The sequence below is a fragment of the Equus quagga genome, chromosome 13, assembly GCF_021613505.1.
Source record: "Equus quagga isolate Etosha38 chromosome 13, UCLA_HA_Equagga_1.0, whole genome shotgun sequence".
In the NCBI taxonomy this organism is placed as follows: domain Eukaryota; kingdom Metazoa; phylum Chordata; class Mammalia; order Perissodactyla; family Equidae; genus Equus; species Equus quagga.
Genome location: NC_060279.1, coordinates 103,374,290 through 103,395,917, shown reverse-complemented (window position 1 = coordinate 103,395,917; position 21,628 = coordinate 103,374,290). Strand labels below are relative to the sequence as shown.

General features: G+C 48.2%; 1 protein-coding gene across 2 annotated transcripts in view; it reads right to left on the bottom strand.

The window, feature by feature from the left end:
* Nucleotides 1-21,628, bottom strand: part of PEPD (peptidase D) — a 119,093-nt gene that overhangs the window by 68,046 nt on the left and 29,419 nt on the right. For both annotated transcript variants that reach the window (XM_046681643.1, XM_046681644.1), the window contains exons 7-8: nt 9,757-9,801; nt 451-526 (exon numbers count right to left, since the gene is read on the bottom strand). In XM_046681643.1, the coding sequence (XP_046537599.1) occupies nt 451-526; nt 9,757-9,801 (121 nt within the window). The remainder of the gene's footprint in view (nt 1-450; nt 527-9,756; nt 9,802-21,628) is intronic.

The window sequence follows — 21,628 nt, the reverse complement described above, 5'->3', positions numbered from 1 at the left end:
CCAAGCAGGCTCCGGGCTCCCCAGACACTCTGGATGCCCTTCAGGAAACGCACCTCCCTACATGGCTCCTCAGGTGAAGTGGACGGTGTGGGGAACACCCACATGGGGACGTTTTCAGAAAACAGACGACAGTGTGAAATGTGCCTGAATCACGGCTATGGACCAAAGATTCTCTGAAAGGAGCGGGGATGGCCGAGTGCCACTAAGCAGAGCTCTGTCCCCCTGAAGCGGCGACTTCTCTCTGGGAAAGTCCCTGAGGGGGGCCTCATAGTGAGGAACTGGGGCACAGCCTCTGCTGCCCCCGCCTGGCCCCATCACCTTGTCTCCAGCCTGATGTGACACTTCCTGCGTGCTGTGACGCTGGAGACAAGCGCCACCACAACCCTGCTCCCTGCTCTCTTGCCCGACCCAGCCAGAATGGCACATCCCACGCACCAGCACCCGGCTTACCTCCCGGTGGGCCTCGCTGGAGACCCTATTGGTGTAGCGCAAGACCTCCAGCTCCATGTCCGTCTTAAAGACCCGGCTTCAGAGATGAGAGAAAGAAAGTGCAAGTCAGTGACTTCCAGCAGGGGCTGGCAGGACCCCCGCAGCGAGACCTCGGGGCCCACCACACTGCCCAGCTTGGGAAGGAGCACAGGGCCAGGGTGGGCCCAGCCAGGTGCCGGTGTCGGGGTGCTGGCAGGGTGGGCCACCGAGCCTCAGGAGTGATAAGCTGCACTCAGCAGGCCCGTCCTGCCCTAACGCGGCCTCAGGTGTACAGCTGTTTCCAGTCTCAAGATCTAGAAGCCACTCTGGTGCTGGAAGAAGCCGAGATTCTGCAGCCAGACACATCTTGCCTCACTGACACTATTTCCTCATCCTTCGAATGGGGGTACAATCTACATGGTGAGGCTGCTGGAGCTGAAGCTTACGTGTGCTGACTCCAGGGCTCTGCGCAGTTGGCTGAAGAGCTCTCCCGTGTCCTCCCTGCCCCCACCTACCTGCCCAGGGACAGCCCAGGAACACCATGTGACTCAGGCCCCTGCCTGAGATGGGGTGGGGGTGGGGCTGGGGGGCGGGGATGGGACAGGACTACAAGGGATGGGAGGGACTGGATGGAGTGGGGAGGTCTGGCCACTTCCAGCCATGAGTGCAGGTATGAATGTGGAAACAGCTGGTCTGCAGAAATGCAGGAGAACAGGAGCAGACAAGAGAGACACAGCAATGAGAGGGGGGTTATGGGGGGCAGGCAGGCACAGCCAAGAGACTTTACTTCCTTTCCAGACTCAGTTGGGCCTCCTGCAACTGGACTCCAGGGGGTGCCTGGGGTCCTCACAATAAACTCATGTTAATTTGCCTAAATTTGGTCAGGTTTCTGGTCTTTGTAATCAATCTCATCCCCAAGTAAGACTGACGTAGATAAACTACACAAATATGTTTTCTACCTCTACCTTCCAAACAAGCACCTCCAAGTCACGCGTGTTTCAGTGGCAGCCAGGCCCAGTCATGAGGAGTGCAGAGTCCTCAGTGCATCCCTCACAGCCGGCTCTGTTCTCTTCACAGAAGGTGACCCACCTTCACCAAGGCTCCCCCAGGGCCGTCTCCCTTTCTCAAGATGAACACACTCAACCACCCTCGAGACCAGCAAAGCCGGAAGTCTGAGGATGGCAGACAGCGCCTGCCCCTCATGCACAGTGTGCCTCTCGTCCAGCCACTGTCCGTCCTCTGAAGCCTGCCATCCTCAGCAGCTCTCGGCTGAGACAGGCCAAGGACGGCAGGGAAGGCACCGCCACTGCCATCAGAGGCAGAAGACCCTCGGGACTTCACAGCAGCAGCCCGACCCAGCCACTGGCCCACACGGCCTCCACGCTGCCACCTGGCTGGGACGGCCAGCCACCTGTCACCAGGAAGTGAGGAAGGCATCTTGCAACAGTAACGCCCTCCTAAGACCATAAACCTTCTGGGCAACGTGGAAGACAAACCCCAAGCCCCATGAGACTGTTTCCAAGTGAACGCCCCTTGTTTCTTGAGGCGGCAGACCCCGAAGCCTAAGAACTTGCTCTTTATCATCATAAGGGGGCCTCTGACTCCACAGCAGGGCGCTGGAGCAGTCCTACCTGGGGGACAGAAAGCTTGTTCCTCTGCCCTGGAGGATGAGGGTCAGAGCCAAGGGTGGGACTCATGAGCAGATCAGGCTCCTGAGGTCCAAATCCGCTCAGAGGGTAAGCTACCAGCCCCTGGTGCCTCGTTCCCCACTGCGGCCATGCTCAGCACCAGCCCGAGGAACCGGTAAGCAGGGAGTGGGCCCCTCTGTTCTTGAATGTAGTGATGAGCAGGCGGGCGCCAGCCCAGGCTGCACCCACCTTAAGATCTTGGCCTCTCCATCCAGCTTAGATCCCTGGGACACCCCTCCAGCCACCATTTTAGACTCCTAGGCCCTGTGCCCATCCATCCACATGGGCTTGGCCAAACCCCCATGAGGGACAAACCAGGGCCTGTGCCTGCTGTGTGTGCTCCTGGGCCCCGAGGGCTGTGGGGAAACCCCAAGGCTGGGCAGCTGGAACGACAAGCTCCTAGTCACCAGCCCAGCCCCGGCCTAGGCAGGACCCCAGTTCTGCCATGAGCTGCAGGGGGCTACTCTCAACTTCCCCCTTCCTAAGATCTCCTAGCGCCCCCTCCCCTTCTCAGCAGATAACGACCTCACCTCCTATTCACTGAGGACACAGAGGCCAACAGGTGGGCACAGTCTCACCTCTTTGCCAAATTCCCAAGCCTTCCCCTCCCCCCTCCCTGCCTTACAAGGAAAGGGGTGCCATGCCCTCTTCCGATGAGGCTCAGCCCCAACACACACACCTGGGCTCAGATCCCAGCCCAACCTACTCCAGCCCCCGGCCCCTCTTACTGGAAGCTGTGTGAGCACTGGCTTAGCTCCTCCTCCTCCAGCCAAGCTCAACCCCGCACATTTCCAGACAGGAAACCCTAACAGTCCTCGCCTCCAGAGGAGGAAGAAGAGCAGCTTTCCCGTTTTACCTCGAACCTCTTCTCCATCTGCTCCTCTCCCCTCTCCCTTCTCCTCTTCTCCCTTCAGCCCCACCATTCTGCCAGCCGCCTTCTCAGCAACATGTGGAATAATGACCCCAGGCTGCCAAATCCAGGGGCATTCTGTGACCTCTCAGAGGAAGAGGCACAGTGACCCCTGCCCCCTCTGGCATGGCTCACTCACCTGCTCCCCCTCCTTCCTCTCCCTGAAAGGTCCTCCCCTCCCTGCCCCTCAGCTTTGCCCTGCACCTTCTCCCAACACCTCCACCTCTGGCACAGGCCTCCCAGCTGCACTTCCACTTGCAGGTCCCCCAGGCTCTTCTAACTCAGTGGGACAGAAATTCCCACCCGCCCACATGCCCCATCTTAAACCACAGCTCTGCCACTGCCCTGCTGCTTCCACAGAAATGGGCATCCTCCTGGACACCTCCTTCTCGCCTGCCCATCACTCCCACATCCAACCACTAACCAAGGGCTGCGATTCCACCCCCACAACCTCACTCAGACCCTCTGTCCTCTCCATCCAGACCCTGCTCCCTCCAGCCTGGACAACCTCTCCTGCCTTGTCTGGCCTCCAAATCCCCAGCTCTGTGTGCTCCCCGATATGCTGAAATGCAAAGCTGATCATGCTTTCCCTTGCTTAAAGCCTTTTGGGGGCCTCTAGACGTCCTTGGGATGAAGTTAAAAGTCTACATGGTGATGCATGAGGCTCCCCAGGCCCCACCCTGCCTGTCTCCACCCCCTACCCGCACCCACCCCCACAGCCAACTCCTTTGCCGCCTGGAACTGGCTCCTGCCCTTTCATCCTGCAGCACCAGCTGAAAGGCACCTTTCTCAGCATGGGGGAGGGGCTCCCTCCATCCTCCCTCCCCCCCTCAGGCTAAGTCCCCTCTCCATGGTCCTGGGCAGGCTGTTGGAATCCTCACTCAGCTATCACACTTGTCATTTTCACTCATGTCTCCTCCTAAGGCCCAGAGCCCTGGAGGGCAGGGTCCTACGCTGGAACAGTGCCCGACCCAGAGCACACACACAGCAACCACGGGTTAGAAATGGCATCGGGGCATTGCACCAATGCTGGAGACCACCTTACTTCCAACAGGAGAGATAATGGCTCACTCCAGAAAGGAAAGGAAACCTCCTCTACTCCAGCCCGGGGAGTTCACCGGGTCAGCGTTCGATGTGGCTCAGCCTGGCATGGCCTGGGCAGGATGAGGGCACAGCCTCCCCAGGCTTCAGCAGCCCAGACTCCCACTGCCTCGTCCCCAGCCACACAGGCAGCCCCAGGAACTGACGCCCAGGGGCCACCTCATGGGCTCTCCACAGGGCCCCCTCCTTGCAGCTAGAGCCCCTCCTTCTGGAGATGCGCTGGGAAGAGCAGGCCATTAGCCCCAGGAGAAAGGAGACTGGAGCCAAACCACACTCTCGTCCCAGCAGAGACGAAAAGCATGCTCAGCCATCGAGGCCCAGACTCAGGCTTTCTCTTCTGATTTGACTTTGGCGAAGATGACAAACTAGGCCTCTAGCTGGTTTACTCAGGACTCACTTTTTCAGTCACATTAAAAAAAAAAAAAAATCAAACTGAACCAGGGCAAATTATCCAAATTATCCCACAAAGGCCGTTCTCTGACAAAACCGGCCTGGCTGAGCACTGGCCTGGCCCAATTTAACCCAAGCTTTAAAGGCCCTAAAAATAGACGTCTGCCATGTGCTGGCTTACCCAGTTATCCACAGGGTACTCTCTCTGGCCCACGCACCAGGCCTGGCTCAGTTATCTCCATGACACAAGTGCCAGGACCTGTTTCTTAAGATTACTGCAGAAAATAAGAAGACCTCCCAGCATTCTGCACAGTTTCTCCCTGTCTTCAGGAAGAATTCACTGCCCTGAGTCTGATGAGGCTATTTCCGTCACTCCTGACCACAAAAGGGCAAGGAGAGGAGGATTCTGCTGTGGTCCAGCCTCTGTAGGCCCACAGGACCCTGGAGGGAGGGATGCTTAGTGTCACATCACCCCAGCCTTGTCTGGCCCGAGGATGTGTGGGGTGGTGGTTAAAAATATGATCTGCAAGGTTTCTATCCCCAGGAGAGGACGAAGGCCGCCTCCTCCATGAAGCATCGGAGGACCCGGGCTCAGGACAGGACAACGCTGATGCCACTTAAGAGGCCCGGGCAGAGGCAGCCCAGGCTCCTCAACCAGCAAGAGGAGGTGCCTGACGTGTGCGTGGGAGACTCAAGCACTGCATGGCCCCATGCAGGGTGCTGGGCTCACGGCCATGCCCACGGGCATCACCACATGGAGGGGCTGCTCACGGAGGAAGGCGGAACCACCAGTGGGGGGGTGGGAGGGCCTCCTCTACGCCTGGCCCAGAGTCCCCTGCTACGGGCTGGAAAGGACAAGAACTGGACTAGGGTGAGATTCATTTGTGCAATCTTTTTTTCTTCTCCTTAAATATTCACAGGTCACAAAACTGCCTCTGAGTTATAAACCCAGGATTAAGACATCAATTAACTGAGGTCTGGATGCTCCACTGATTAAAACAGTAGCAAGACAGGATGGAGTATTTCCAAGATCAGTCTCTAAGCATCCAAATCCCACAGCATTGAGTAAAACCCATCGGAAGGGGCAGGAATTCCACCTCTCCCGGATACAAATGTGTAAGGGATGGTTCCGTGGGAGCAGGTGGGCAAGAATTCAACACCACAGGACTCCCAGGACCATTCCTTCCACACCCCACAACCCAGGGCTGCACAGAATAAACATCCCAGAACAGGAGGGCAGAAAAGGAGCCGGGTGGAATTATATTTCCCCAGGAGACTCGAATAATAAGTGCTCTTGAAGAAACCAGAGCCATGACGAAATGAGGGCTTGGCTCAGCTGTGCGGGAGCGTGCCTGAGACCTGACGGGCGCCAGCAGACACGGGCCACGTGTGGGGAGCCACAGGAGGGCCCCCTCCACACCCCGGACCAGGGCCTGGCCGCACCCTCCTCTCTGCCCAATGCTCCCACGTTCTGTCTCCCGCCTTCTGACACACAGGAGGTCAAGTTCTCACTCTGCCCTAGGATCCCCACTTTCCACTTGGCTTTCTGTGAACTACAGGTGAAATGCCGATTGATCAGGAGACAAAGACAGCAACCCTAGTGGAATACTGTTCACATGCACACCAAGAATCTAGGTCATCATCTACGTACCTTTTCTAATTTGGGACACATTACTCAGGACGTAGGATGCTGGTGTGCTTCGGCCCCTGACCATCCACACCTCACTACCTCCCGTGCACAGAAACACCAGGAGTAGAAATAGATGTGTTACCCGACTGCCTGATTAATAGATGCAGGACACCTTCGCTCGGTGCAATTAACAGTTCTAAAACCGGCCTATGACTCAATTTCAGAGTCTCACTTAAAACCCAAGAAGGCGCACGGCAATTGCCGACACGCTTGCTCTTCTGTGACGCTTTCAGAGGCACTTAGCTAAAATCCAAGGCATCAAGCTATCAGACAGGACAAAAGCGTCTCCTTTTATTCCTACCCTACCTTCAGATCCATTCAATCATCTGCAGACTGGGAAAGCAGCACCACAAGCCTAAATCACAAAGTGCAACGCCGGCTCTTATTAAGTTTCAACTTTTGACCTCCACATTCAAACCGCAACGCCCAGCACAAGAAAAGAAATTATCGGTTATGATCTCATGTGTGCAGGGAAGAGTATGATTATGGAAGAATTTACAGGAAATCAAAAAGGCACTGTTGAGAGAATGGAAAACAATAAAGCAGTCACAGAAAGGAAATGAATGACACCCAAACCAAAATGAGAAATGAAGCTTGCCTGTGCTCGGAGAGGATGCTCATGCCTCCCAGTCAGACAGGCTCGGGAGGACACCCAAATTCCCACCCAGATGCTAAGAGGGAGCTGGGGTGCCTGTCGGGGGCAGGGCGTGTGCTGGAGGAAGCTTAGCTGCTCGGCCCCTGGCACCCACCCCTTGCACCCTGGCCTCACACAAGCCCCGTTCGGGGGCTCCACCACCCCTGCATGTCCAGTGGCCAGGAGTGAACTGAGAGAAGGCTGACACCCAGGCAGGCCCCCACCCTCCAGGTCCTCCTTGGAGCCACGAGGGGCAGCACAAAATTCACTTCTACTCTGCAGGTGAGAAAAACAGGCTCAGCTGTGTAGACTGAATATTTGTCTCCCTCCAAATTGATACGTTGGAATCTAATCCCCAGTGTGCTGGTGTTACGAGGTGGGCCTTTGGGAGGTGCTTGGGTCATGAGGACAGAGCTCTCACGAAAAGGACTGGAACTCTTGTAAAAGGGGCCCCAGAGAGCTCCCTGCCCCTTCTGCCGAGTGAGGACACAGCGCGAAGAAATAAACTCCTGTGGTCCAGAAGCCGCCCAGCCTACGGTGATTGGTAGGGCAGCCTGAAAGGGCTGAGATGCTCAGTGAATCTCAGGTCCACACTGTGAGTGACTGTTTTACAGATGAAGAAGCTGAGCCTCAGAGAAGTTAAACGACTTCCCGAGGGGCAGGCTGGGGTTGGAATTTGGATAGGCCTGAGTGGATGGCTTTTCCATTACCCCAGGCAACTCCTCTCTATGAGGCCGAGAGAGAGGGGGTGAGAAAAGTATTCAGACACAGGTGCCTGAAGCTGCCCCGACGAGTTGTAACATCACGTCAGGGAAAGCTCCCCCGTCTCGTAACTGGGGGACCTGCTGCCATTCCACCCAGAACACTTCCTCCAGTTAGTCCAGCAGGGCGGTGATCAGGGCTCCGACAGGTCTCACCGAGAATGACTGCAGTCACCAGAGGCCAGAAGCCACGCGATTAAAACACACCCCCGCGGCAGTAAGGACAATGTGACATTTCTGAAATAGTTCTACTGCCATCAAATGCCAAATAAGTCCTTTTGGCTGCTCAGTTTAATAGAGTTGAAAAGTATTCTTATGAGCGCAGATCCACCTCACAGCCTTGGAAATGTCACTAGAATTGGAGCGCGCTTGTTCCGAAGTGACAAACTAATGACTTATCCCCTGGGAGACGCCGGGGCGCACACCAGCCATGGTCTCCAGAACATGCGAACTGTAAGCGACCAGGAGGGAATGGCACCTGCAAGGCATACGTGGACGTGGGCCTGTTCCTGAGCATCCAGGATTTATTCTGACAACTAGGAGGACAGACGGGCTAGGCATTTGTTACTTCAGAAAAACAAGCAGCAGCAGCTGTGAACTGGAAGGACGCAGCCCCCAGCCTCACAGAGTATGTGGCCATGCCGGGCACTGGGCCAGGTGGCCCAAAGAGCCAGGCTGGCCTGCCTGCCCACCAGCTACCCTAATGGTCAGTATCGATGCCTGTCGACAGCCCTCAGGTCATCAACTCTGGCCCAGCCTCTTTGACTGACACCTGCCTCAAACTCAACTTAGCCCAAACAAGTCCCCCAATCTGCCACAGCACCTGCCTCTCCCAGCCGTCCCCATGTTGGTAACACACCACCCAGCTGCTCAGGATAAAAATCCAGAGTCACCTTCAACTCCACCCTCCACTCGGCCGTCACAGCGGGTTCCTCCCAGGAGCACCTCCCCTGACTGCCGCTTACTCTCAGTTCTGTCACACCATGCCACCTGGACCCTGCAGCAGCCTAACTGGCAACCTGTTCCCCCTCTTGCTCTACAACTGAGTCTCCAGCCTAAGGCCAACATGGCTTTTAAACACGCAAACCTGATCCTACCATTCTCCTGCTTAAATCCTTCAAAGGTTTCCCATGGTTCCCATTTCTCTCAAGCTGATCCCATGCTGACTTAGCCTGTCTCTCCCATGGCCCTCAGGCGCCGCTTCCCCAGGGTGTGGCGCTACTGCGGCTATACAAAGCCACCCCCTTTCTCTTGTCTCCCCAGCCTCTGAACAAGTGGTCCCTCGGTCTGGATCATTCTCTCTTCTTCCCCACTCTGCGCTTCTTTCAGCCTCACCAGCACACTCATATTGTCCTTCCGGTCACAGTGTTCCTAAGCTCCAAGCCTACGTGAGTGAGATCTCCCAACCAGACAGGGACACTTCACCAAGTGGCCTTAGGCTCAGAGGTGAGGAGTCCACACACCTCCCAGTCAGGGGATGATGTGGCACAGGCTCTGCCTCACCTCCCTTCTACATTCAGAATAAGTGCAGCAAATAAAAAATGTCCTGGTGGTATCCAAGAGCAACTTGACAGCTCAGGGAAAAAGTAGTGGCCCATTCGAGTTGGGGGGCCACTTCCAGGGTGCACAGAGGCGGTGCCCGACCTGAGAAAGCCGGCTGTGCTCAGGCAGGGGCTGCTCGCATCAGCAAGAGGAGAAAGCAGGCAACAGAAGAACATGCGCAACGTGATGCCCACTAGTCAAGTCCCAGGCGTGATTCGTGAAAAACAGGTTTACCCTTCCAGTAATAGGATTATGTATGATGTTTATTTTTACTCTCTTCACTATCCACTTTAACTGAGCTATATGAGTTTGGCTTACTCATGGTAGGATTTTTTAAAAGACTCCTAAATAAAGGAAAAGATAAGAGAAATTTAAGTGACTCATGCCCTTTTGGAAAAACAGACCAACTGACAAACAAAAAAAAAACAAAACAGAAGAGGCTGAGAGAAGAGGTTCTGGGGACCACCTTGTCTGAGGGGCTTGCTGAGAAGAAGGGGGCAGGAACAGCAGGATCTCTGACCTCCCTGAGCTGAGCACAATCAACAGCCAAGGGGACCACAGGCCATACTCACCACTCCACAATCTCCGGATGAAGAATGGTGTTGTTGACATTGAACCTAGAGAGAGAAAACAAATCAAGCCCATTAGTTCAATGGTCTATTATCCCCCAGCAAGAAATACCTAATCAAGACATGCCAAGAGAGGGGCTTAACCAGAGAATGTCCTCAACTTTAGCCTCATGAGTCCCTGGCCCACAGAAGGCCCACACTTCACTTCCTGCAGCAGACTTGTCAGCCTGGGCCACATCCTCTAAGCGCAGTCAGTTGGAGAACAAGCTGCTTGGCTGCAAAACCCCACCTCCACCCTTGCTAGGCAGACAGCAGAGTCTCTTCCATCAAGTGTACCAACATATATATAAGGGGAGTCCCAGAAGAAACACATAGAGAGAAAGGAGCAGAGGAATACGTGAAAAAAGTATGGCCGAAAAGTGCACCAAATTAATGAAAAAGATTCACCTATACATTCATAAAGCTCAATGAGCTCCAAGTAGGGTAAATTCAAAGAGAATCCACATCTAGACATATCATAATCAAACTGTCAAAAGACAAGGAGAAAATCCTGAAAGCAGCAAAAGAAATTCATCAGATACAAGGGATCCTCAATAAGATTAATGGCTGAATTCTCCTCAGAAACTACAGAGGCCAGAAGGCAGTGGGATAATGTATTCAAAGCACTAAAAGAAAAAAATCTGTCAACTAAGATTGTATATCCAGCAAAGCGATGCTTCAAAAATGAAAGAGAAATTAAAACAATCCCAGATAAACGAAAACTGAGAGAATTCATCACAAGAAGACCTATCCTACAATCCTATGAGAAATACTAAAGGGACTCTTTCAGGCTGTAGTGAAAGGACACTGGGGATAACTCATATCCACATGAAGAAAAAGGGCACTGGTAAAGGTGACCACATGGGTAACTATAAAGACAGTGTAAATGTATTTTTTGTTTGTAACTCCTTTTTTCCTCCAATCTGACTTAAAAGACACCTGCATAAAGCATTAATTGTAAATCTGTGTTGATCAGCACAAAATGTACAAAGCTGCGATCTGTATATAACAACAGCACAAAGGAGTTGGGGAATAGAGCCACACAGCAGCAAAATCTTTGTATATTATTGAAGTCAAGTTGATACTAATGCAAACTAGATTGTTACAAGCTGAAGAGGTCATCTGTAATCCCCTGGGTAACCACTAAGAAAATGAATAAAGCATATAGAAAATGAAGTGAGGAACAATCAAAACTACCTGCTACACAAAAAATCAACTAAATACAAAAGAAGGTAGTAATGGAGAAACTGAGGAACAAAAGCACTATAACAAACAAAATGGTGGGAGGAAGTCCTTGCTTATCAGTAATTACTTTAGATGTAAATGGATTAGATTCTCTAATTAAAAGGAAGAGATTAGCACAATGGATGAAAAAAAATATGACCCAACTATATGCTCTAAAGAGACACATTTTAGATTCACAGTCACAAATAAGTTGAAAGTGAAAAGATGGGGAAAGATATATGATGCAAACAGAAACCAAAAGGGAGCTAGAATAGCTCTCATAACATCAGACAAAAAAAAACTTAAGATAAAAAGTTTTACTAAAGACAAAGAAAGACATTTTCTATTGATAAAAGGATCAATTTGGGAAGAAGATAGAATAATCATAAACATAGCACCAAACAACAGAGCCCCAAGATATATGAATCAAAAACTGACAGAATTGGAAAAGAAATGGACAATTCAACAACAATAGTTGGAGACTTCAATACTCCACTTGTAGTAATGGACAGAACAACCAGATGGAAAATCAACAAGGAAACAGAAGGCTCGAACAACACTATAACCAACTAGACCTAACACACATCTCTAGAATACGCCACTCAGCAACAGCAGAACACCCATTTTCTCAAGTGCACATGGAACATTCTCCAGAACAGACCATATGTTAGGCCAAAAACAAGCCCCAATAAATTTAAAAGACTTATAATCACAGTAAGTATGTCCTCTGACCACTGTGGAATGAAATTAGAAATCAATAACAAAAGAAAAACAGGAAAATTCACAAATATGTGGAAATTAAATAATGGACCCTTAAATAACCAATGCATCAATGAAGAAATCACAAGGGAAGCTAAAAATACTCTGAGATGAATGGAAACAAAAACACAACATACCAAAACTTAGGATGCAGCTAAAGCAGTGCTTATAGGGAAATTTATAGCTGAAAATGCCTATATTAAAAAAGAAGAAAGCTATTTCAAATCAATGACTTAGCCTTCTACCTTAAGAAACTAGAAAAAGAAAAGCAAACTAAACCCAAGGAAAGTAGAAGGAACAAAATAATAAAGATCAGAACAGAAACAAATGAAACAGACAAGAGAAAAACAATAGAGAAAATCAACAAAATCAAAACTTGGTTCTTTGAAAAGATCAACAAAACTGACAAAGCTTTACCTAGACTAACCAAGAAACAAAGAGCAGGCTCAAATTACTTAAATCAGCAGTGAAAGAGGGGACACTACTACTGACTTAACAGAAACAGAAACAATTGTAAGGGGCTATGATGAACAGCTGTATGGCAACAAATTAGATACGCAAGATGAAATGGACAAATTCCTAAAGACACAAACTACCAAAACTGACACAAGAAATAAAAAATCTGAGCAGACCTATAACAAGTAAAGAGACTGAATCAGTAATCAAAAACTTCTCACAAAGAAAAGCCCAAGACCAAATGTCTTCAGTGGTTAACTCTACCAAATGTTTAAAGAAGAATTAACACAAATCCTTCATAAACTCTTACAAAAGGTAGAAGAGGAAGGAACACTTTCTAACTCATTCTATGATGTTCCTATTACCCTGATACCTAAAGCAGACAAAGACATCACAAGAAAACTGCAACAAAAATCTCTAATGAACACAGACACAAAACAATCTTCAACAAAATACTAGCAAACAGAATCCATCAACATATAAAAAGGATACACACACCACGACCAAGTGGGATTTATCCCAGGAATATAAAGTTACTTCAACATACAAAAATAATCAATGTAATATACCATATTAATAGAATATAGGACAAAACCATATAGATGTAGAAAAAGCATCTTACAAAACCCAACACCTTTTCATGATAAAAAACTCAATGAACTAGGAGGAGAAGGGAACTTCCTCAACCTGATAAAGGGTATCTACAAAAAACCCATAACTAACGTCATACTTAATGGTCAAAGGCTAAGAGCTTTCTCCTAAGATGAGGAACAAGGCAAGGATGTCGTCTCTCTCCACTTCTATTCAACATTGTACTAGAGGGTCTAGCCAGAGCAATCAGCCAAGAAAAAGAAATACAAGGCATCCACATTGGAAGTGAAGAAGCAAAAAAACCAATCTTTGTTTTCAGATGACGTGATCTTGTAGAAAATCTGTAAGCAATCCACAGGAAAAAAACTATTAGAGCTGGTAAACAAGTTTAGCAAGTTCACAGGACATACGATCAACATACAAAAATCAATTCCATTTCTATACACTAGCAATAAACAATCCGGAAATAAAATTAAGAAAACAATTCCATTTACAATAGCATCAAAAAGAATAAAATACTTAGGAATACATTTAACAAAAGAAGTTCAAGAATTATACACTGAAGATTACAAAACATCACCTAAAAAAAATCAAGAAGATCTACATAAAAGGAAAAATATCCCGTGTTCATGGACTAAAAGACAATATTGTTAGGATGAGAATACTCCCCAAATTGATCTACAGATTTTTTTTTTAAAGATTTTAATTTTCCTTTTTCTCCCCAAAGCCCCCCAGTACATAGTTGTGTATTTTAGTTGTGGGTCCTTCCAGTTGTGGCATGCAGGATGCCGCCTCAGCATGGCCTGATGAGCGGTGCCATGTCCGTGCCCAGGATCTGAACCAGCAAAACCCTGGGCCGCCAAAACAGAGCACGTGAACTTAACCACTCGGCCACGGCGCCGGCCCCTAATCTACAGATTTAATGCAATTTCTTTCTATCAAAACCCTAGCTGGCTTCTTTACAGAAATCGACAAGTTGATCCTAACATTTATACAGAAATTCAAAGGACTGAGAATAGCCAAAACAATCTTGAAAAAGAGAAACAAAGTTGGAGGACTGACATTATCTGCTTTAAAAATTTCGTATACAGCTACAGTCATAAGACAGTGTGGTACTGGCATAAGAGTAAACATATAGATAAATGGAATAAAATTAAGAGTCCAAAAATAAATGCAACATTTATGGTCAATTAACTTTTTTTACTATGGTAAAATACACATAACACAAAAATTTGCCATTATCTTTTTTTTTTTTTTGCTGAGGAAGATACACCCTGAGCTAACATCTATTGCCAATCTTCCTCTTTTTGCTGAGGAAGATTTACTCTGAGCTAATATCTGTTGCCAATCTTCCTCTTTTTGTATGTGAGCTGCTGCGACAGCATGGCCACCGACAGACGAGTGGTATAGGTCCGTGCCTGGGAACTGAACCCAGGTCACCAAAGCGGAGTGCGCCGAACTTAACCACTAGGCCACCAGGGCTGGCCCCATTTTAACCATTTTTAAGCATACAGTTCAGTGGCATTAAGTACATTTACACTGTTGTGCAACTGACAGCATTACCCGTCTCCATAATGTTCTATCTCACACTGAAACTCACAGCTGTTAAACAATAACTCCCGTTCCTGCCTCTTCTCAGCCACTAGTAACACTGTTCTGTTCTACGTCTCTGTGAATTTTACCACTTTATTTTAGGTGTCACATACAAGTAGAATTATACAATATTTGTCCTTGATCAACTGACTTTTGACAAAGGTGCCAAGAAAATGCGACAGGGAAAAAGACAGTCTTTTCAACAAATGTGCTGAAACAACTGGATATCCACATGGAAAAGAATGGAGTTGGGTCTCCACCTAACACCAAATACAAAAATTAACTCAAACTAGATCAAAGACCCAAATCTAAGAGCTAAAACTATAAAACTCTTAGAAAACATGAGTGTAAATCTTTATGGCCTTGGAACAAGTGATGATTTCCTAGATAATGACACCTAAAGCACAAGAAACCAAAGAAAAAACGACCGGACTTCATCAAAATTAAAAACTCTTGGCTATCAAAGGATACTTCAAGAAAGTGAAAGGAGCTGAGGGCATACAATGGAGAAAAGAAAGTCTTTTCAACAAATGGTGCTGGGAAAACTGGAAAGCCACATGTAAAAGAATGAAAATCGACCATTCTTTTTCACCATTCACCAAAATAAACTCAAAACGGATCAAAGACCTAAAGGTGAGACCTGAAACCATAAGGCTTCTAAAAGAAAATGTAGGCAGTACACTCGTTGACATCAGTATTAAAAGGATCTTTTCAGACACCATGCCTTCTCAGAGAAGGGAAACAATAGAAAGAATAAACAAATGGGACTTCATCAGACTAAAGAGCTCCTTCAAGGCAAAGGAAAACAGGATTGAAACAAAAAAACAACCCACTAACTGGGAAAAAATATTTGCAAGTCATACATCCAACAAAGGCTTAATATCCATAATATATAAAGAGCTCACACAACTCAACAATAAAAAGTCAAACAACCTGATCAAAAAATGGGCAGGAGACATGAACAGACATTTCTCCAAAGAAGATATACGGATGGCCAATAGGCACATGAAAAGATGTTCATCATCGCTGACCATCAGGGAAATGCAAATCAAAGCTACACTAAGATATGACCTTACACCCATTAGAATGACAAAAATAACTAAAACAAATAGTAACAAATGTTGGAGAGGTTGTGAAGAAAACGGAACCCTCATACACTGCTAGTGGGAATGCAAACTGGTGCAGCCACTGTGGAAAACAGTATGGAGATTCCTCAAAAAATTAAAAATTGAACTACCATACGATCCAGCTATCCCACTACTGGGTATCTATTCAAGAGCTTGAAGTCAGCAATTCCAAAAGTCCCAGGCACCCCAATGTTCATTGCAGCATTATTTACAATAGCCAAGACGTGGAAGCAACCTAAGTGCCCATCAATAGATGACTGGATAAAGAAGATGTGGCACATATATACAATGGAATATTACTCAGCCATAAAAAAGAACAAAATCGTCCCATTTGCAACAACACGGATGGACCTTGAGGGAACTATGTTAAGTGAAATAAGCCAGATAGAGAGGGACAATCTCTGTATGACTCCATGCATATGAGGAATTTAAAAATGTAGACTAAGAGAACAGATTAGTGGCTACCAGGGGAAAGCTGGGGTGGAAGGTGGGCACAAAGGGTGAAGGGGTGCACCTATAACACAACTGACAAACAATAATGTACAACTGAAATTTCACAAGATTGTAACCTATCATTAACTCAATAAAAATTAGATTAAAAATAAAAAAAGAGGGGGGCCGGCCCGGCGGCACAGTGGTTAAGTTCACACACTCCGCTTCTCGGCCGCCTGGAGTTCACTGGTTCGGATCCCGGGTGCGGACACGGCACTGCTTGGCACACCATGCTGTGGTAGGCGTCCCACATATAAAGTAGAGGAACATGGGCACGGATGTTAGCTCAGGGCCAGTCTTCCTCAGCAAAAAGAGGAGGACTGGCAGTAGCTAGCTCAGGGCTAATCTTCCTCAAAAGATAAATAAATAAATAAAAAATAAAAAACAAGAAAAACAAAGTGAAAGTGAAAAGACAACTCACAGAATGGAAGAAAACTTCTGCCAACCATACAGGTCTAGTATCCAGACTATATAAAGAACTCACAACACAACAATAAAAACACAAATAACCCAATTTAAAAATGGACAGAGGAGGGGCCAGACCGGTGGCGCAGCAAAGTTTGCACGCTCCGCTTTGGTGGCCTGGCGTTCACTGGTTCAGATCCTAGGTAGACCTATGCACCACTTATCAAGCCATGCTATGGTGGCATCCCACATATAAAATAGAGGAAGATGGGCACAGATGTTAGCTCAGGGCCAATCTTCCTCAAAAAAAAGAAAAGAAACAAGCAAACGATCTGAACAGTCATTTCTCCAAAGGAGATACACAAATGGCAGATAACCACAAGGAAAATGTTCTACATCATCAGCCATCAGGGAAATGCAAATAAAAATCACAAGGAGATACTACTTCACAGCCCTTGGATGGCTATAATAAAAATGACAGAAAAGGGAGCTCCTCTCTACTTGCTAGAAGGGATGTTGCCCGATTCATGAATCATTTAATGAGCCAAGTAGATCCTTAAAAAAAAATAGGTAACGACAGGCGTTGGCAAGGATGTGGAGAAACTGGAACCCTCATACGTCGCTGGTGGGAATGTAAACTAGTGCAGCCACTCTGGAAAATAGTTGACAGTTCCTCAAAAAGTTTAACACAGAGTTTCCGTGTGACCCAGAAATTCCATTCCTAGGTGTATACTCAAGGGAACTGAGAGCCTATGTTCACACAAAAACACTGACATCAATGTCCATGGCAGCATTATTCAAACAGCTAAAAGGTGGAAGCAACCCAAGTGCCCATCAACTGATGAATGAACAAACATAGTGTGGCATATATCCAGAGACTGGAATATTTTTCAGCCATAAAAATAAGCAAAGTACACATTTATGCTACAACACGGAGGAATTCTGAAAACACGCTAAGTGAACAACGCCAGATAAAAAGGCCACACATTGCGTGCTTCCACTTACACCAAACGCTAGAGTGGGCAAATCCAGAGAGACAGAAAGCAGATTATGGTGGCCAGGGCCAGGGCAATGGGAGTGACGGCTGATGGGTACAGGTTTCTTTCTGGGTGATGAAAATATTCTAAAATGGATTGTGATGATGCTTGCACAAATCTGTAAACATACAAAAAACACTTAGCTGTACAGTTTAAGGGGGTCAGTTGCAAGGTATGTGAATTATATCCCAGTAAAGCTGTTTTTAAAAACTTATTGAATTATGCACATAATGAATTTTATTAATGAATTTTATTATCTGTAAATTTTAGTCCAATAAAGTTGATTTATAAAAATTGACAGAATGAAAAGGAGAAATAGATAAAGCCACAAAAATAGTTTGAGATTCTCACATACCTCTTGTGGTGACAGAACAGGCTAACAGAGAAATCAGGAAAGATGCAGAAGACGCGAACAATACAGTAAACCACCTTGACTCAGTGGACGCAGGCAGAACACTGCAGCCAACAACGGCAGGATCCACGCTGCCTTCAAGTACGCACGAAACACACATAATGATCACAGGCTGGACGTTTCAATAAATTTCAAAGGGTTGAAATACAGAGAATGTTCCCTGATTACACTAGAAGTAAACAAGAAATCAGTAACAGAAAGAAAACTATAAAATCCAAAATTGTTTGGAAATTAAGCAACAGACTTCTAAATATCCACTGTTAAAGAAAAAATAATTAAATTAGAAAATAAAAACATGAGGGGCTGGCCCTGTGGCCGAGTGGTTAAGTTCGCGCGCTCCGCTGCAGGTGGCCCAGTGTTTCGTTGGTTCGAATCCTGGGCACGGACATGGCCCTGCTCATCAAACCACGCTGAGGCAGTGTCCCACATGCCACAACTAGAAGGACCCACAACGAAGAATATACAACTATTTACTGGGGGGCTTTGGGGAGAAAAAGGAAAAAAATAAAATCTTTAAAAAAAAAAAGAAAAGAAAAACACGAAATGATCATCACCAGTGAAATGCAGTTAAAGCAATGCTTAGAAGAAAACTTACAGCTCTAAATGTATATAGTAGAAAAGAGCAGCACTGAAAATCAATGATCTAAGCTTCTATCCTCAAAATGCCCCTTTCTTCTTTCTCAAGAACCTAGAGAAAGAATAAATAAAGCCTAGAGAAATTAGAAGGGTATTTAAAAGAGCAGAAATCGATGAAATAGAAAGCAAACATACAATGGAGGAGAATCTACAAAGCCAACAGTTGTTCTTTGATTAGATGAACATAATTGAAAAGGGGACTCCAGGAGACAAAAGGCTCAGGCTGGGCCACGTCCCTGACACTCTTGTGTCACATGTGACCCAGAGCTCAGGTTATCGGTGAGAGAGCTGGGGCAGCACGACACGGCCCAGCACAAAGCACAGGCCTCAGCAGAGAAGCCCCGGCAGCCTTCAACCCTCTGACCTCTAAGCCCTGTGCCGTCTCAGGTCAGGACGTTACACACAGTGCACGAGGCTTGCGACCAACCAGGGACTCTCCATGGTGTTTGGAAACCCCTATCTAATGCACCCCCACTCCTGACTGGAGGAGGGACAGGGAGGGGAGAGAAGACAGAGGCGGCGTTAGCAAGCTGAGCGAACCCCAGATCTCCAAAGCTCGCGGGATTCCTAACTAAACAAACGAGACTACTTAATTCAAAGTCAACTGAGATGTTGCAGCATCGAAGATGTACTTGTGAAAAATATCAGAGACCAGACAGCCAACGAGCTTCCGCGTGGGGGACAGGCAGCAGATGACACAAATCAAGATGACAACACAGACTGTCTCTCGTTCCGCCAAATGTCGCTTTGACGTTAGGAAATGCAACGGCCTATCTCCTAGGCAGCCGAACACGGCAGTAAACTTTCACTTTACACAATGTACGTATGAATACACACATGCACCCACGCATGCACGAGCAGCAAAATGACCCAGCACACAGACACAGATGAGAAATACACAGACACACACAGGCAGGCACACACTTAGAAAAGAGGCACACACACACAGACATGTGTACAACAGAACACACTCAGAAACAAAACAGACGCACACAGATGTGTATTCACAGACACACACATACACACAAAAACACAGTCAGACACACATAACTCAGCGACATGTAGACGCACGCAGACATACAAACACACCCAGACAGGCATACACTTAGACTAACACACAAAGATCCACAACCAAATATACACACGTACAGAAAGACAAAGACGCACACAAATGCACACTCAGACACAAAAACACTCAGAGAAACACACTCAGACACACACAGAAGCATCCAAAAGACATTCCCCACGTGGACAAGATTTAACTCAAGGTAATGAAATTTCGATATTCCTTGCTTTCAACTCTGTGCTGCTGTTCTCTACAATGAGCGTGTAATAATTGTATGACAATACAGCCCACCAGAGCCTGTGAGGGTGGGGAGCGTCCTGGAAGCAGAGGATGGTTCCCCGGTGGGCTCCACCTGCGGGCTGGCGGATGAAAGGTGAGTAGTGTGGGCTCACCCATCCCCCGCCCTGCCCCGCCCCACCCCCGGCCTCTTCCCTGCAGGTTCTCACCCACAGAGGGAGGCGAGGCTGGCCCTTGGGGGGGGGGGCTGGGGCAGTTCCTGTCCCTTCAGGAACCCTTGCTCGTGAAGATTCCATGGGCTACAATTAGAAGTTCAACCCTAAATATTAACTTGATACCTAAGTTAACACTAACCAGAAAGCCCTGGTCCCCACACCACAGACTGGCATTCTGTTGTAATCATCAGGTTTTAATAATGTCCCTCTACTTACTGGGTTTAAAAATTCACATCTATGAATATTAATATTTTTGCATTAATAATCCCCAAATTCAGCAATTTCATATTTAACTGCTTATTTAAATGGAATTAATATGTAACCAATTGTCTTCAAATATGCAAGGCAATTTAAGTAAATGCCAAAAGATAAGAAATACCCTTATTCTGAATAACCAGCTGACGTAGAAGATCGACCATATTTCTCTGTCAGAAGTCATGGAACACAGCCCTCTGTACTCCCTACCCCCCACCCCCCAGGGCCCTGGGCACAGACTCCACCCGCCTTGGAGGGAACTGTCTCAGGCCAGGAAGCTACCCCCATAGGCCACTTGGCCCCCCACAGACCAGCTCTTTCCCTTCATGGTCAGTCTCTCTCTCTCAGGAAAATCTGTTCGACCTCCTCAGATGCTAACAAAGATTTACCGTGTCTGACTTCGGTCCCAGGCTGCAGGAACCAACCGCTCCAGGCAGCCGTGATGCCCACCGCCCGCAGGCAGACGCCTCGCGTCCTCTTTAGGGTGGAGCTAGCCTCATCGCAGCCTCGCCTAGCCCCAGCCCCAGCCCAGCCCCGGCCAAGCCTCCCCAGGACGTGGCAATGCACACCTGACCCTGTCCTCTGGCCAGAGCCCACGGGCAGGCCTGCTGCTTCCACACCTTCCCTGCGGGGTGCCCTGCTACAATCCCGCCAAACATGGAGCTGTGGTCACAGCCCAAACTCAACGCGAGGCCCAACACCCTGTCCCCACTTGCGCCCTTCACCCCATCATCATCACACCCATGATTCCCCAGGGAGGGTGAGGCCACAACCCTTGGTGAGCCCAGGGGCCCCAGACCATGGGACATCCCAGTGCATGTCTACCACCCCCACCCGGCCTCTGCCTCCCTGTTCCCTCTGCTCCGGGTCCTTTACTGTCCCCACCATTGTGAGACCTGGCACACTCCCTGCCGTGGGCAGCAGGCGGCCTGGCTCTGCTCTGGGAAGGCTGAGGTCTCCCAGCACCAAACCCACAGCCCCACCAAGGCAACAGACCCGAGGCAGCCACCCCAAGGAACCACACCTGGAGAGGTCACAGGCCAGCTGCCCAGCTGGACAGGGCCTGGAGGCTCTGGCACAGGAGCACAGATGAGGCCACTGTTCTACCACAAGCTGCATCCCCGCCAGGCCAAGGATAAAGGCGGCCTGGGAGGGCCCATCGGGACAAACGCAGAGTCCAAACCTGAACTTCTGCCAACGTAGGTCAGTCATGGATCCAAGACGGGAGGGGTTTCAGAGAAGCTGAAAGTGTCAAAAACACAGATTCCAGGAGGAAGGCGCTTCATTAGGGCAGTGAGAAGCGACCAGTGATGGAAGCAGCTGAGCAGTGG